At 38.6% G+C, this 13,029-nt stretch overlaps 1 protein-coding gene across 1 annotated transcript in view; it reads right to left on the bottom strand.

The window, feature by feature from the left end:
• FLT1 (fms related receptor tyrosine kinase 1) overlaps positions 1-13,029 on the bottom strand; it is a 108,228-nt gene that overhangs the window by 63,060 nt on the left and 32,139 nt on the right. The window contains exons 7-10 of the mRNA XM_084283641.1: positions 12,542-12,716; positions 10,548-10,665; positions 8,073-8,242; positions 7,506-7,665 (exon numbers count right to left, since the gene is read on the bottom strand). Coding sequence (XP_084139767.1) covers positions 7,506-7,665; positions 8,073-8,242; positions 10,548-10,665; positions 12,542-12,716 — 623 coding nt within the window. The remainder of the gene's footprint in view (positions 1-7,505; positions 7,666-8,072; positions 8,243-10,547; positions 10,666-12,541; positions 12,717-13,029) is intronic.

A 13,029-nucleotide genomic window follows, 5' to 3' on the forward strand; every position in this document is an offset into this window, starting at 1 on the left:
ACAATGAACACCCTTTCCATTTCCCAGTGATCGACAGAAGAGATGAAAGGGCTGTTGCTGCACAGAGGTTGTGCTTTTAAAGATGGATTGTTTTCAGCTTCACTGCAAGTAAGGGTCTGAGAGCAACTCTGGGCTGACTGGAGCCAGGGACTGGAAGTGCAGGCAGAAAACAAGGAAGGGATGAGAAAGAATGGAGGGAAACATTTTTAAGGAGAGAGGGGAGTTGATTAGAGGGAAAACAGGAAGAGAAAATACTGACAGACGTGGACATAAGACCAAGGATCCATCTACCCCATATCCTGTCTCAACAATGACCATAAGCAGATGGTTGGGGATGAGTAAGAACAGGACTAACTTCAGATACTTCCTCCCAATACTCCCCCAGTCACCAATTCTTATCAGCCTAAGAACTTCCTGCGTCGGAGGCCATTTCTACACTTAAGCAACTCCCAGTGGATTTCTCTTCTAGGACTTCATGCAACCTCCCTTTGAAGCCAGTCAAACTTTCAGAACCCACAAAATCCTCTGGCAAGGAGTTTCACAGATCAACCACCCACTGCACGAACAACCATCTCCTTTCTACATTTTGAATCGCAGTCCTCTTGGTTTCATTTCATGGCCCCTACTTCTTAAACTGGAAAAGCATATACAACTGATCCTCAGACCTACATGTCCTTCACTAGTCTGTAGATATCTCCTGTGTAGCAAACAAGTCAACTATTTGTTATGCTACACAGTGCCGGCCTTATAATTCCTAACAGTCAATTTGTTTTTTTTTGAGCTGCTCCTTACTGCCATTGCTTTCACAAACCTGCGTACCACAATGCTCATATTTTTCTTTGTGTTATTAATGATCAGACAATGGTTTATCATTTTACGTGTGAAAGTCAGACTGCTTTTTCCTCTGTACATCATGCCCTTTTATCTTCAGCGGACTTCATCTGCCACTTTATCACTCACATACTCAGATTCATAGAGTTCTGCTTTTCTTCGCAATCAGCCCTCATCCTTACAAATCTGAATGACTTAGTATCATCAGCAAACTCTGTCACCTCCTTACCACCTTTTCCAGGTTATTTCTGAACATGTTGACAAGTACAGACCCCAGCACCAGCTCCTGAAAAACTTCACTGGTCACCTCCCTGCACTGCAAGAACTGACTGTTCCCTCCTAACCCCTGTTTTCTATTTTTTAACTGAATATTTTTCTTTCTGACTATGATCTTACCTCATACACCATGCCTGTTCAAAGCCTTCTGCAAAGGGTTTTTGAAAGGAGTAGACATAAAAGGAAAAAGGATGCTAGCTAAAGTTTGTATATTTTTGTAAAAGGTGTACTCAGTCCAATAATAGCACTCCATTTATAATCATTCCTAAGCACACACAGCTTGACCCTGTGCCTTCCTCGGCCAAGAGCCCCTGCTAGCACAGGAGGAGGTTTAAGGCCACAGGCTGGGACGTTCCCATGGCTCAGACACTGCTGCTGCCCCACGTTGAGTAAAAGACCAAGCAATAATGATCAACCACCTGCACGGACCCACATCTTCTCCCTTAAGAACGGGTGTCAGACTGTCCACAGTAAAGCCAAGAGAACACCCTGTGAAGGGAACCACAGAAAAAGAAACTGGAAAAAATAAATGAGTGAAAAAAAAAGATAGGAGAACCAGGTTTTAAAACATGATACTAAGCAGAGACACTTGTCACTATCTGGATGTTACTGTAGTCCTTATATTTTAAGTTTGATCAATAACCAGTTAAAAAAAAAAAAAAAGAAAAAGTTTACTTGAGCAATATAATACATTTTTGGCTAAACTATTTTCTATTGGACTTGGAAAAAATTGATTTAAAGTGACTTGAAAATTATCAATACCAAAAATGGAAAGCTTAATCTTCTGGTTCAGCTAAGACCCATAATGAAACCTTTGATAAAATTTACAGCCTGCACGGTGAATTCATCAGTGCATTCACTACATTACCCTGGGGACAGACTGTGGCAAACTGTACCTAGTGTACAGTGTATATTTACTGGGTTTATTTATCCACATACATATGCCTGATCTGATTCACATGGCATTTTGTAAGTAAAATATTAAAAAAAGATCTTTTCCAAAATATTGACTGAGGACAGGGATGCTGTCCTTTTAGATGTTTTCGGAGAACAGGAGGTGTTCACAAACAAGCAGTGACTTCTGGCTCATCGTGGAAGTAAAGAATGAGATGCTGCAATAAACTCCTTGGCTGGTCTGAAGCAGATCAGACACTTTCACTTCTCTCTTTCTTTAGGCTTCAGATTCTCTGCAAGTCCGTGTTGCCACAATGTACACTCCTGTCTGGTCCTCTGCATTTTTGGAAAAGTATGGGAAAAACACAGAGCCTGATTTTCATTTACACTAACCCATTTCCACAACTGCAGCAGAATAAGGAAATAGCTAGCATTTTTTCTTTCATGTACCCATTTCAAGTACCTTTACATTATCAGATCTCTGCAAGAGGATTTTCTTGTAGTAGGGAATGGAAGGCACAAAGGCCACCAGCCAGATCCTCAGTCAGTGTGAATTTAGAGCTGAGGATCTGGCCACATGTCAAATTAAACAAAGGCATTTTTGAACTACCTGTTTATTAATGGCATCTGACCTACTTTTACCAGCTCTAAGGACTCAGACTTCCCCTTCCCGAAAATAGAAGGTGGCATGGGGAACAAAAACAGTCACTGTGGACAAACTAATGGGCATCAATGTTTGCAGACATCCACAATTAAATTTGGGTGGTTCAGTACATTTCTAATTAAGTACAATTAACATTTGTTCTTTACTTGTTCATTTTACATACCTCAGTGATGTTCCAAATCTAGTTTCCCCTGATAATCTATCCAAGCACATCCTAACGATTCTGCCTTTCAATCCTTTATTAATACCCTGACATAAACAATGCAGAAATGCAATTAGACTGCTATGCACACATGCCCTGCTTCCTCTTTCACCGAAGCTGGTGGGAGTCTGGCCATGCACTTTCGTGATGGTAGTTCAAGGCTTTTTCTCTCTCTGCAGAAGTTTTGAGAAAAAGTTTTCATTTTTGCCTCACTGAGATCCACAACAAGCTTCTTCCTCACTCTGTAGTGCTAGAGAGCTGTTTCTGTAGAAAATAATTCATGTGACCCTATTTTTGCACCACGGCCAAGCCCCAATGGGAGGCAATATTCCCTTCTTATCTCTCTGTGTTAAATCAGCAGCAACTCCACTGTGATACATGCATCCATCCATCCACCTCAGAGTGTTAGGAACATTGTGGTGTCCTGAGATGTCTCCATGGTAGTGGTACCAGCTTGTGGCAATGCTGCATGGCCCCTGGTTCCTGCTGCCCACTCCTCAGCTTCAGGCATGCAATCCATTCATCCCCAATCCCATTCACCTCACAGTCTTACTGGGATGATGAAGGGGTTGGGAAGTGGGGGCAGAAATAGTTATGGGTTATTTTGGGTTATTTTCAGTTCATATCCTGACACTACAGCTCAGGGGACAGAATTAAGGTCTTTCCAGGGACCTTTTTTTAGCAGGTTCCTCCACAATACCTTTGTGATTCTCTCTCCTTCATGCATGCACACAGAAAAAAATCTAAATAAATAAATAAATAACAAACTGACATGATGGCAGGGTTGAAAATTAATAACCTGACACTTGGTTTGAGGCTAACCATAACTGATAACTCAAGGTGAGAGGGAGGCAGAAAGGTGACAGGAGAGCTGGAACACCCAAGAAAAAATTTCATTGCTTTTTCTGTCTGCAGTTTTTGGAGGGCTGATCAGTCAAGCCCTGGGCAGAGCACAAAGAAGGTCTCTCTGGAACTGCCTACATGGAAATGTCCAGAGAGGAAAACTGCCCTCAAATGACACCGCACCATAGCTGAGGAAACCAGTGCTTACACTGAGCAACATCAATATCCCACATGCCTTTCTTGGCAATCTCTGCCAGACCAGCCTAAGATAAACACAAATCTGCTGAAGAGATTCGGGTCAAGAGCCATGAGCATCAAGCACATCCCTGGCGTGGGGATGCTCATGCTGCAGCCTCGGAGATGATGAGCTGTAGGTGGAGACCAGCCTTGGTGGCTCCAGGGAACATCAGCAAGCCCTGCCCTGGCTGCCCCTCCACAAGGCTCAGCTGATAACCCAGCCTGAGCAAAAGTGAGGCCAGGAAGAGCAACAGCAGGGTGGTAGGGAAGAGGCCGAGGAGACTGCTCAAGCAACAATTTAATGATGGGAGGTCATCAATCTTCTGCTATATCCACTGAGCAATGAATATATGTATCTGCTGCTTTGTCTGCAGTAAGCTGACACTGGATAAGAAGCTTCTCAGGAAAAAACGATAGTAATTTAAGCAAGACTAATCTTTCATTTTGTTAATTTCATTTTATTTTAACTCATTCCATTCTCCAGTGACATTTCTCTGCCATATCTGAATTGCTGTATCTGAATAAGCTTGAAAAACACAAACAAAACAACAACAAATAACTACTTTTTTTTTTTTTTTTTTTTTTCTTCCCCAGGCAGTTTTTCTTATCTCTTTTATGTTTCCTCATTGGGATGAAAATCAGAAGTTATTTTTTCCACCTATCCATCTAGTTACGTATCTGCTGGTTAGCAAAAGGCCACTTAATGGTAATAGAGTTGGTTAAGCAAACTTATTTTAATGGAAAATAAAGCACAGGGAATTTTAATGACATTCTTGGTCTCTCTGCATTCCAAAAAGTTAAATCTGTTGAGCAATTTTGCAGCTTTTTATTATTATTATTATTTATTTATTTTATTTGCTACCAGGAAACTATGGAACCTGTTTAATTTGGCTGGCTTCCTGTTGCTGTCTTGAACAATATACAGAGGAGGGTTATGCAGATTGATTGTATTAATTACAAAGCACTGAAGAATATTTGAACTTTTTTTTTTTTTTTTTTTTTTTTTTTTAAAGCGGTGGAATCCACTGAGATATTTTTAGGATTTTTGAAACAGAAATACTGTCTGAAACTGCAATTGAAAGAAGCAGCCAGAGAACCTAGTGGTTTCTATTACGGAGACTATAGGCAACAGTCCTTCAAATAATAATAATAATAAAAAATCTCATTTATTCACTGTAAGTCATTCCCCAGCTTTCAGTGATAGTACTCAAATGATGTAAAATTAAGCGTATATATAAATCTGGAAGCAAAAGATCTGTGTGCTGCAAGGTCTTTGCAGCAACAAAAGATTTGTAATTAGAGTGTTTCCTGCATCCTCTGGCATGGGACCCAGAAACTCAATGTGAGTCTTACTGCAGTGTGGTGAATAACGGTAACCTGTGTTGGTTTATCAACTTGAGGTACAATTTTTTCACCTGTGCATTAAAATAGACATTATCTAGTGCTGAATACAAACAGAACAACATTTTAGCCTTGGAAACTTAATGATGGGCAGGTAAATCCAAAGCAATAGCTGTAATGGGAGAACAAGATAGATTTCTGATCTGCATCATTAGTCTGTTACTTAAGCAAGCGTCACCTCACACAAGGAAGGAAGAATGGTGAAAAGGATGGGATTAAGGGGTCTTCCAGTGCTTTGGGGAGAACACCTACACCGGTACAGACGTCAGCTCTGCAGCTGGCACAGCTAGTATTTTCTGTTCCCTTCCTGGAGCAGGAGACAAAATGCAATTATTCAGGGATTCCTGCCATTCTGTTGTACTTAATTGTTGCCATATTTTTCACAGGGAGCCACTCCAGTCATCTTATGCAAAGCATTAAAAATGGTGTTCTCCAAACTACTTCTTCAATGAGTGTTTGAAGGAGAAGGAAGGGGAGGGGGGCAAAAAGAATTGTCACGGAACAATTATGAAGGCAATTTGGAAGCAAGTCTGGAAACAACCTTGTAACAGAGCCAATAACTGATGTTTAAATTGCTACATTTCTCCTTTGATCACCTGTTCAAACACACTTCCATTTAGCATTTAATTGAGTCTACAGTTTAGCACATTATTAAACACCTGCTTGTGGATATTAATTTTTATTGCTTGTTAACAGAAGGATATATTTGACTGTGTAAGAATCCTACTCCTACTCCCAAAGACAATCCAACTGTTTTACTAACAAACCAGTGTTTTCAATCCAGAGAATGCATAAATGTATAAACACTTAAAAGAGACTAAAAGGTTGAAATTTTTTCATATACGCCTTTCATGGGGGCTGTCTACTTAAAAGACATTGCATTTTCTTTTATCATACACTTTACATTACTACGTAGAATTCTACGACCCATGCTTCAAAAATAACATAAAAGAGAGAGGAAATGGTAACCTTACCTGTCCTCGAAATGGAGAATTTCAGATTTTACCTATTCTAGCAAAAGGAGAGATTGCTAGTGCCACCTCTTGGTGAAAAGGGCACAGAAAGCCATTTATTTGCATAATCTCAAAGCAAGGTGTAATGGGAAAAGCAACATGTGCTTCCAAGAAATGCTGCCTAGAATTTACAAGCACCCTTAATTTGAAATAAGATGATTGTCCTATTTAATTGAACAGGGTGTCTTGTATCCCTGAAATTAAGCACATACAGAAATGTTTGTCTGGATTGGCATTAAAACCCAGTTCTGTGAAAGTGTTAAAGTTAAATCCTATGTAAAGTGAATAACTTCAGCTGAGACTTGGAAAATATTGGTTCCTTAGCTTTCGTTAGGTTCTTAAACGTCTTTGTTGTGCTATGCTCCAAATATGTTGAATGTTTGAACTCTTCGATAGTAGCTTAATGCTAATACCATTGTGGATGTAGAGCGTTAATCATTAAGATTGTGTCAGATTTTGAGATCCAGGAAGAGCTTTGGATAAATGAGTCAACATGCACAAACTTGTCATCATCAGTCACAAAAAGCTCAAAAGAAATCTTAAATATAAAAGAGGATTAGTTAAGTGCCACATCAGCATCAAGTAGGCTTGCACAGAGCCATTTATGTTTTGCCCTGTCGAAATATTATCTGGAGAATGCTGGTCACATTTGTCTTGCTGATCTAAACCTATGAGTCATTGTATTGTAAGAAAGATTTGATCATCATAATAGAAAAAATCTCTAAGATTATTTCTGTTGAATTTCAAAATAAACCTCAGAGTAGAATCACAGTGTTGTGACAAAAGCATGGAGGTAAGCAAGGAAATCTCCTCCTTGAGAAAGTATGAGCACTTTGCAAGACATTGCCTGCAAGTCTTCCCTCATAAAAATCAAAAAGCAATTATGGCCTCCGAGCACTGCATGCATGAATAGTAATGAACTGTAAATAAAAGTAAGCAACAGTACAAAACAATGACTCTACACCCTATTTTTAAATAATGATGCAGAAAACAAGAAGTCAATTTTTTCTGCATGCTTACTTAAAAATAAAGTAACACATACTCTACTAACTACAAATGTTCATGGTAAGCTTTTTTCTTAAGTTAATATCCAAATATAAGGGAAGGGAAGACAAGCTAAGTGTAAGTAACAAAGCTGTCCTACCTTGTTTTGGAATGGTTTTGTCTGCAGGGGTACCACATCCATGTAATTTTTGGCTGAGGAACACCATACACAGTGCATGTCAGCACTTGTTTGCTGCCCAGTGGATACAGATTGGGATCAGGGAATGATGATACAGCATTTTCGTATATCTGGGGTTTCACTGTAAAGGGTAAAAATTGGAAAGCTATTAAAAGCAACTCATTTCCAATGTGTTACAAGATCATGAAAATCCTACATTCCTGCAGGGTGAGTAATAAAAAAAATAAAAATCCCCAGGAGGACAAAGAAAAACAGCAGGAATAAGTTGAGTCAGATGAGTGGTTACTAACACATTTAAGTCATCAGGAACAAGTATGTGACTGTGAAAGACAGAAACCCTTCTAATGAAAACCAGTGTCTGTCTGCTGATTTCAAGAAGGGTCCATCACCCCACACATGAGGCTTGGATTTGTGTCCATGAAAGTCAGTAAGAAAGTGCACAATGTCCTGGGCCATGCAAGATCAACTGTTCAACGAAAATTTGATGTTTATGTTCAGAAAAAGTGTGGGAACATGCTGTAAACTTACCATTTACTTTAAGAGTGACTGTAAGATTCTTAGACAAGTTCCACTGTCGTATGCTCAATATTATAGTGTAGTTTCCAGCATCTTCCTCAGCAACATCTTTGATGATTAATGAATAGTCTTTAACCATGTACCGGGCACACTTTTCAGCAGCAGGTAGCCCATCTTTTAACCTGTTTAAAAGAAGTCCAGAAATGAAAAAAAAATTGAAAAATAGTGCTGCTTTAACAGCCTGTGTTTCTTCATTTCACAACATTTCTTGATCTTTGAGCAAGGATTGAATTTACTGTCCAAGATTCTGCTTACCAGAGGATTATCCTTTCCTTACAGATTGTTGATATTTATGGACAACTCTGAAGAATACCTTTCTATACATGAAAATTTATATGACAGGATTCTATAACATCTGAGAGCTGCTAAAAATCACAACTCTATCTCTAAAGATCCCAGCCTTCCATACTTCTGCTGCCATTTAGTCAAGAAGACGACCATTTTGGCCAAAAGTCATTCACACAAATAAAGGTTGCGTCATCCAGCACCGATCATTTCTTATGACCTCAGAATACATCCCAGGACAAAGTATTACTGTAGCCTAAGCACAGCTGTGATTTTAGGAAGAGGAAGAGTAAGTAGATTAGATAAGAACTTAAGAATCAGATATCCTGCTATCAAGTGAATGTTTTTAAAGATAACAGAAAATCAACACAGAAAGTACGAAGTGTTGCTCACAAACAGATTCCTGAATAAGCAGAACATTTCTTTTTTTTAAAGAAGGTAAATTACGGCATAAACCACATTTTTGTAGGTTGCTGTATGAAGCTCAATGTGAGTGCAACCAAAATTCACCGCGGTGATGGACTTAATTACATTGATTCCTGTGTTTTAGTAAATATTTACAGAAAACTTTTTCAGTCATTGAAGGAGCATTAAAAGTTCATAGAATCATAGAATCATAGAATATCCTGAGTTGGAAGGGACCCTTAAGGATCATCAAGTCCAACTCTTGACACTGCACAGGTCTACCCAAAAGTTCAGACCATGTGACTAAGTGCACAGTCCAATCTCTTCTTAAATTCAGACAGGCTCTGTGCAGTGACCACTTCCCTGGGGAGCCTGTTCCAGTGTGCAACCACCCTCTCTGTGAAGAACCCCCTCCTGACGTCAAGCCTAAATTTCCCCTGCCTCAGCTTAACCCCGTTCCCGTGGGTCCTGTCACTGGTGTTAATGGAGAAAAGGTCTCCTGCCTCTCGACACCCCCTTACGAGGAAGTTGTAGACTGTGATGAGGTCTCCCCTCAGCCTCCTCTTCTCCAAGTTGTGTCTAAGGACCATAGATTTAGACATTTCACTGCACACATATTTCACAGAACCACTGAATATTTGAGGCTGGATGGGCCTCTGGAGATCGCCTGGTCCAGCCCCCTGCTCAAAGCAAGGTCAGCAAGTTGCCCAGGACCATGTCCAGTCAGATTTCAAACATCTCACAGGATGGAGAAACCACAGCCTTTTTGGGCAACTTGTTCCAGTGACTGACAAACCTCACAGCAATAAATATGTATTCTTATTATCAAATGGATTTATTTATTTATTTTTGTATTCAGAAGTTTTGGGTCTAAATGTATAGTCAACAAGCTCAATCATTAAAAAGACAAAAATACCATGTAAATGGCTAGTATCAGCTGCACTTTTGTCCCTTAATTTTCCATGTGGAGCTGCAAATGCAGAATAGAAAGTTAAATAAAACAAAACATTTGGAGCAAAAATAATTTCTGGCTCTGAGAAGCATGAACACTTACTGTTTGTGTATATATGGTTTGTTTTCTTAATCATTCTTGTCATAGACTGCTTGTTAAAGGGTAATGAATTGAACTATTACTATTTAAAATTATATAAAAACAAACAACAACACGCACACAAAACACACCTTGAGATTATGAATAGATAACATTGTTTTCTAGAAAGGTGGTTGAGTTAATAGAAAAAAAAAAAAAAAAAAGTTTAAAAGATTTGTTATTTCAGTATACTTTAGCCAAAGTGAAAACTCTGGTCACTAAAGCAGATCTAAAACCTACAGATCTCCATATAGTAAAGCCATCTTCCACAGCTTTTCTAGTAGTGCATGGTTGTATGAATGAACTCAGACAAACTAATTTCTCATATTTGGGTCTGCATGAAGTTAGATAAAACAGAAAATATTGGTAGAGGGATTTAGCTGTAGAGTGTCCATTGATTTCAACAGGAGGCATATCTAATATGTTTGAGGGACTGAACTTTAAAGTTTCCAGGCATCCTATTTTACACTTCCAAACTGAAGATAATGTTCTCTTAAATTTTTAAAACTCAGCCAGACCCCGAAAAGTCCAATAAAAATCAAAAACTGTATTGTTCCCAGTTTGTTGCCATTTTAAAGGGTCTAAAAATGAATATTTTTCATTTAAGCAAAGGTCCAGAGTACATATGTGGAAATAACTTGTCCTACCATATAACCTCTGGAGAAGGAAATGCCTTCACTTTCATTGACAGACGATAGGACTTTCTTCCTGCTATAGCCTCCAGCGCAGTTTTTCTTCGACGTTTCAAATTAATGAACATTTTATCTTAAAGAAATAAAAGAAAAAAGTGTTCTCATGATTTTCAGCCTGCAAAAAGAGTCACTCTTCTAAAGAGAACAGGAATTCAAATAAAAATGATCTTTAATAATTTTGGTGTTCCCACACGATAACAGCAAGAATAAAACCTACCACAAACATACAAAAAAATGAGATACAGTTCCCAGGCCATGAGTCTGCCTAAACAAGGTATGCTCTAGCCAAATTCACATTGTGCTTCAGTCAAAAAACAAAGCACAAGAAAGAAGGTGGTTTGTGGTACGTGGGAAGCTGAACTAGATGAGCAGGTGACCCCACCACCCCTGAAAGGCCGAGACTCAGTGGATGTTCCAAATGAAAATATTTGGCTGGGGATGGTTTAAGTGAACTTCAGAGAAACAGCAAAGGAAAAGACAGAAACTTTCTGTGTCATCGGTAAACAGCTGTTTCATCAAACAAACAAATCTTTATCACTTCATTGGAACAGTCTCAACCTGCTGGAATTCATTCTTTTCCAGTTGTACTGCCCAATATTTCAAACTCTGACAAATCGATGGGTTTTACCAGAAGCAATAAAACCACAATATTTATAGAGTATATTGGAAAAACACTTTTTTTTTTTTCTTCCCAAAATGCAATTAAACAAATCAAAACATTTAAAACATGAAAAAAAAAAAGGTTCAGTGTCCTTTGACAGTACCCACAGTGCAATATTTACTCACATTATGAATTGTATATAGATACTGTATATCTATTAAATGAGTGCAGTATTTAGTTATATTAGTGATATTTGCAGCATACTTTGAAATTAACATGGGCAAGATAACTCAATAGTTACATTACATGAATTAGGTTATACTTGAACTCTGATTGTGCAAACCATTATTCAGTCTGTCTCTTTCTAATGAGTATCCCATAGATGAGACTGCTTATGTGAATATGAGTTTATAGGCTTGCTTCAAGAGCTTCAGCTTCTCTGAATTCAGTTTTAATTTAAAACTTAGTTTTTGATAGCTTCAGGCTTATTTATTTAAGAACATAAGAAGTTAAAATAATTATTCATCCAACGTTCCCAGCGTCTTAGTCCAAGGGTTAAATAGAGAAAAAGTACTTGAAATACTCCCTGAAAATACCACCATCTGGTGCTTAGACCACAATTACAGATGAGAGAGAAAAAGTAGACCACCTAAACTGTGGAACAAATCAATACTGTGACCACAAATTGTCTGCCATCAAGGAGCCACCATTTGGATATTAATACCAACAGTGCTCTGAATATCCTACATAATCATAATTGTAACAGGATGCCACAAAGAAGGTAGCTTCTCATGCAGTCCCAGTGCACAAAAGTCCTAATTCACATAAGCTTGAAACAACACAGGGAATTTCCAGATCTCACAGGAAGCCTGGTCAGACCACAGAGAACTTATTTAAGGCTCCCACTGTAAAACCACATTAGTGAGTTGCAGTATGTTATGCTTGTTTCGGTTTTGTGAATGGTTTACCAGCGATCTTCTCCACATAGAGCTAGCTTATCTGCTTTTTTTTTGTTTGTTTGTTTGTTTGTTTTTTCCTTCTTTTGCTTCATAGTAAGCAGTAGATAGGTATGGTAGAAGAGGAACTGGAACTGTCAGAACTGAGGACAGGATCATCGCAGGACTTATAAAACAAGGGTGATCAAACTGAACATTAATGTGTCCATTGCCAAACAGGCAAAACAGTCATGGAAGAAAAGGTACATGTTCTCTCTTATCTTCCTCCATTTTCTATCCACGATAACCATACTAGAAATTCATTCACACTTTGTGTCAAGGTACAAAAATACCGTATGACTGAACTTGGTAAGTGAACACTCAGTATTCTACAAATTCAAGGTATTTCTTACCATAAACGATGACTGTTGTGTTAACTGATTTGATTGAGGGCCCACTCTTCACGTGGCAGGCATACTGGCCTTTATCAATATCACGCACTCTGTCAACAACTAGAATACTGTAAAAAATATTGGCTTCTGTATTCTTCCGGTCAATGCGCTGTGTTATGGACCCTCTCTTCTTTGTCTATAAAAGAAAAAATGAACAAGAAAGAGCTTAATCAAATGTTTATGAATGATTTTAATTTTACTGTTCTGCCACCAAACCTCCAAAAAATGTATCCAGATCCCTTTGCACAGGACAAACCTGATAAAAACTAATACTTCCAGACAGTCAAAAATAAAAATGAGAAGTAACTTTATCTGGCAATTCATTCCTATCTCCATTCAAGTTGCAGAAGCATCCAAACTAGTTCTTTCCAGAGGAAGGTCACCAATTCTGCATGACCTACCATTGAAACATGCCCAGCTCCCCATTGCTCCTTGTCCAGCATTGATCA

The sequence above is a fragment of the Netta rufina genome (genome assembly GCF_964035555.1).
Source record: "Netta rufina genome assembly, chromosome: 1".
Lineage (NCBI taxonomy): Eukaryota > Metazoa > Chordata > Aves > Anseriformes > Anatidae > Netta > Netta rufina.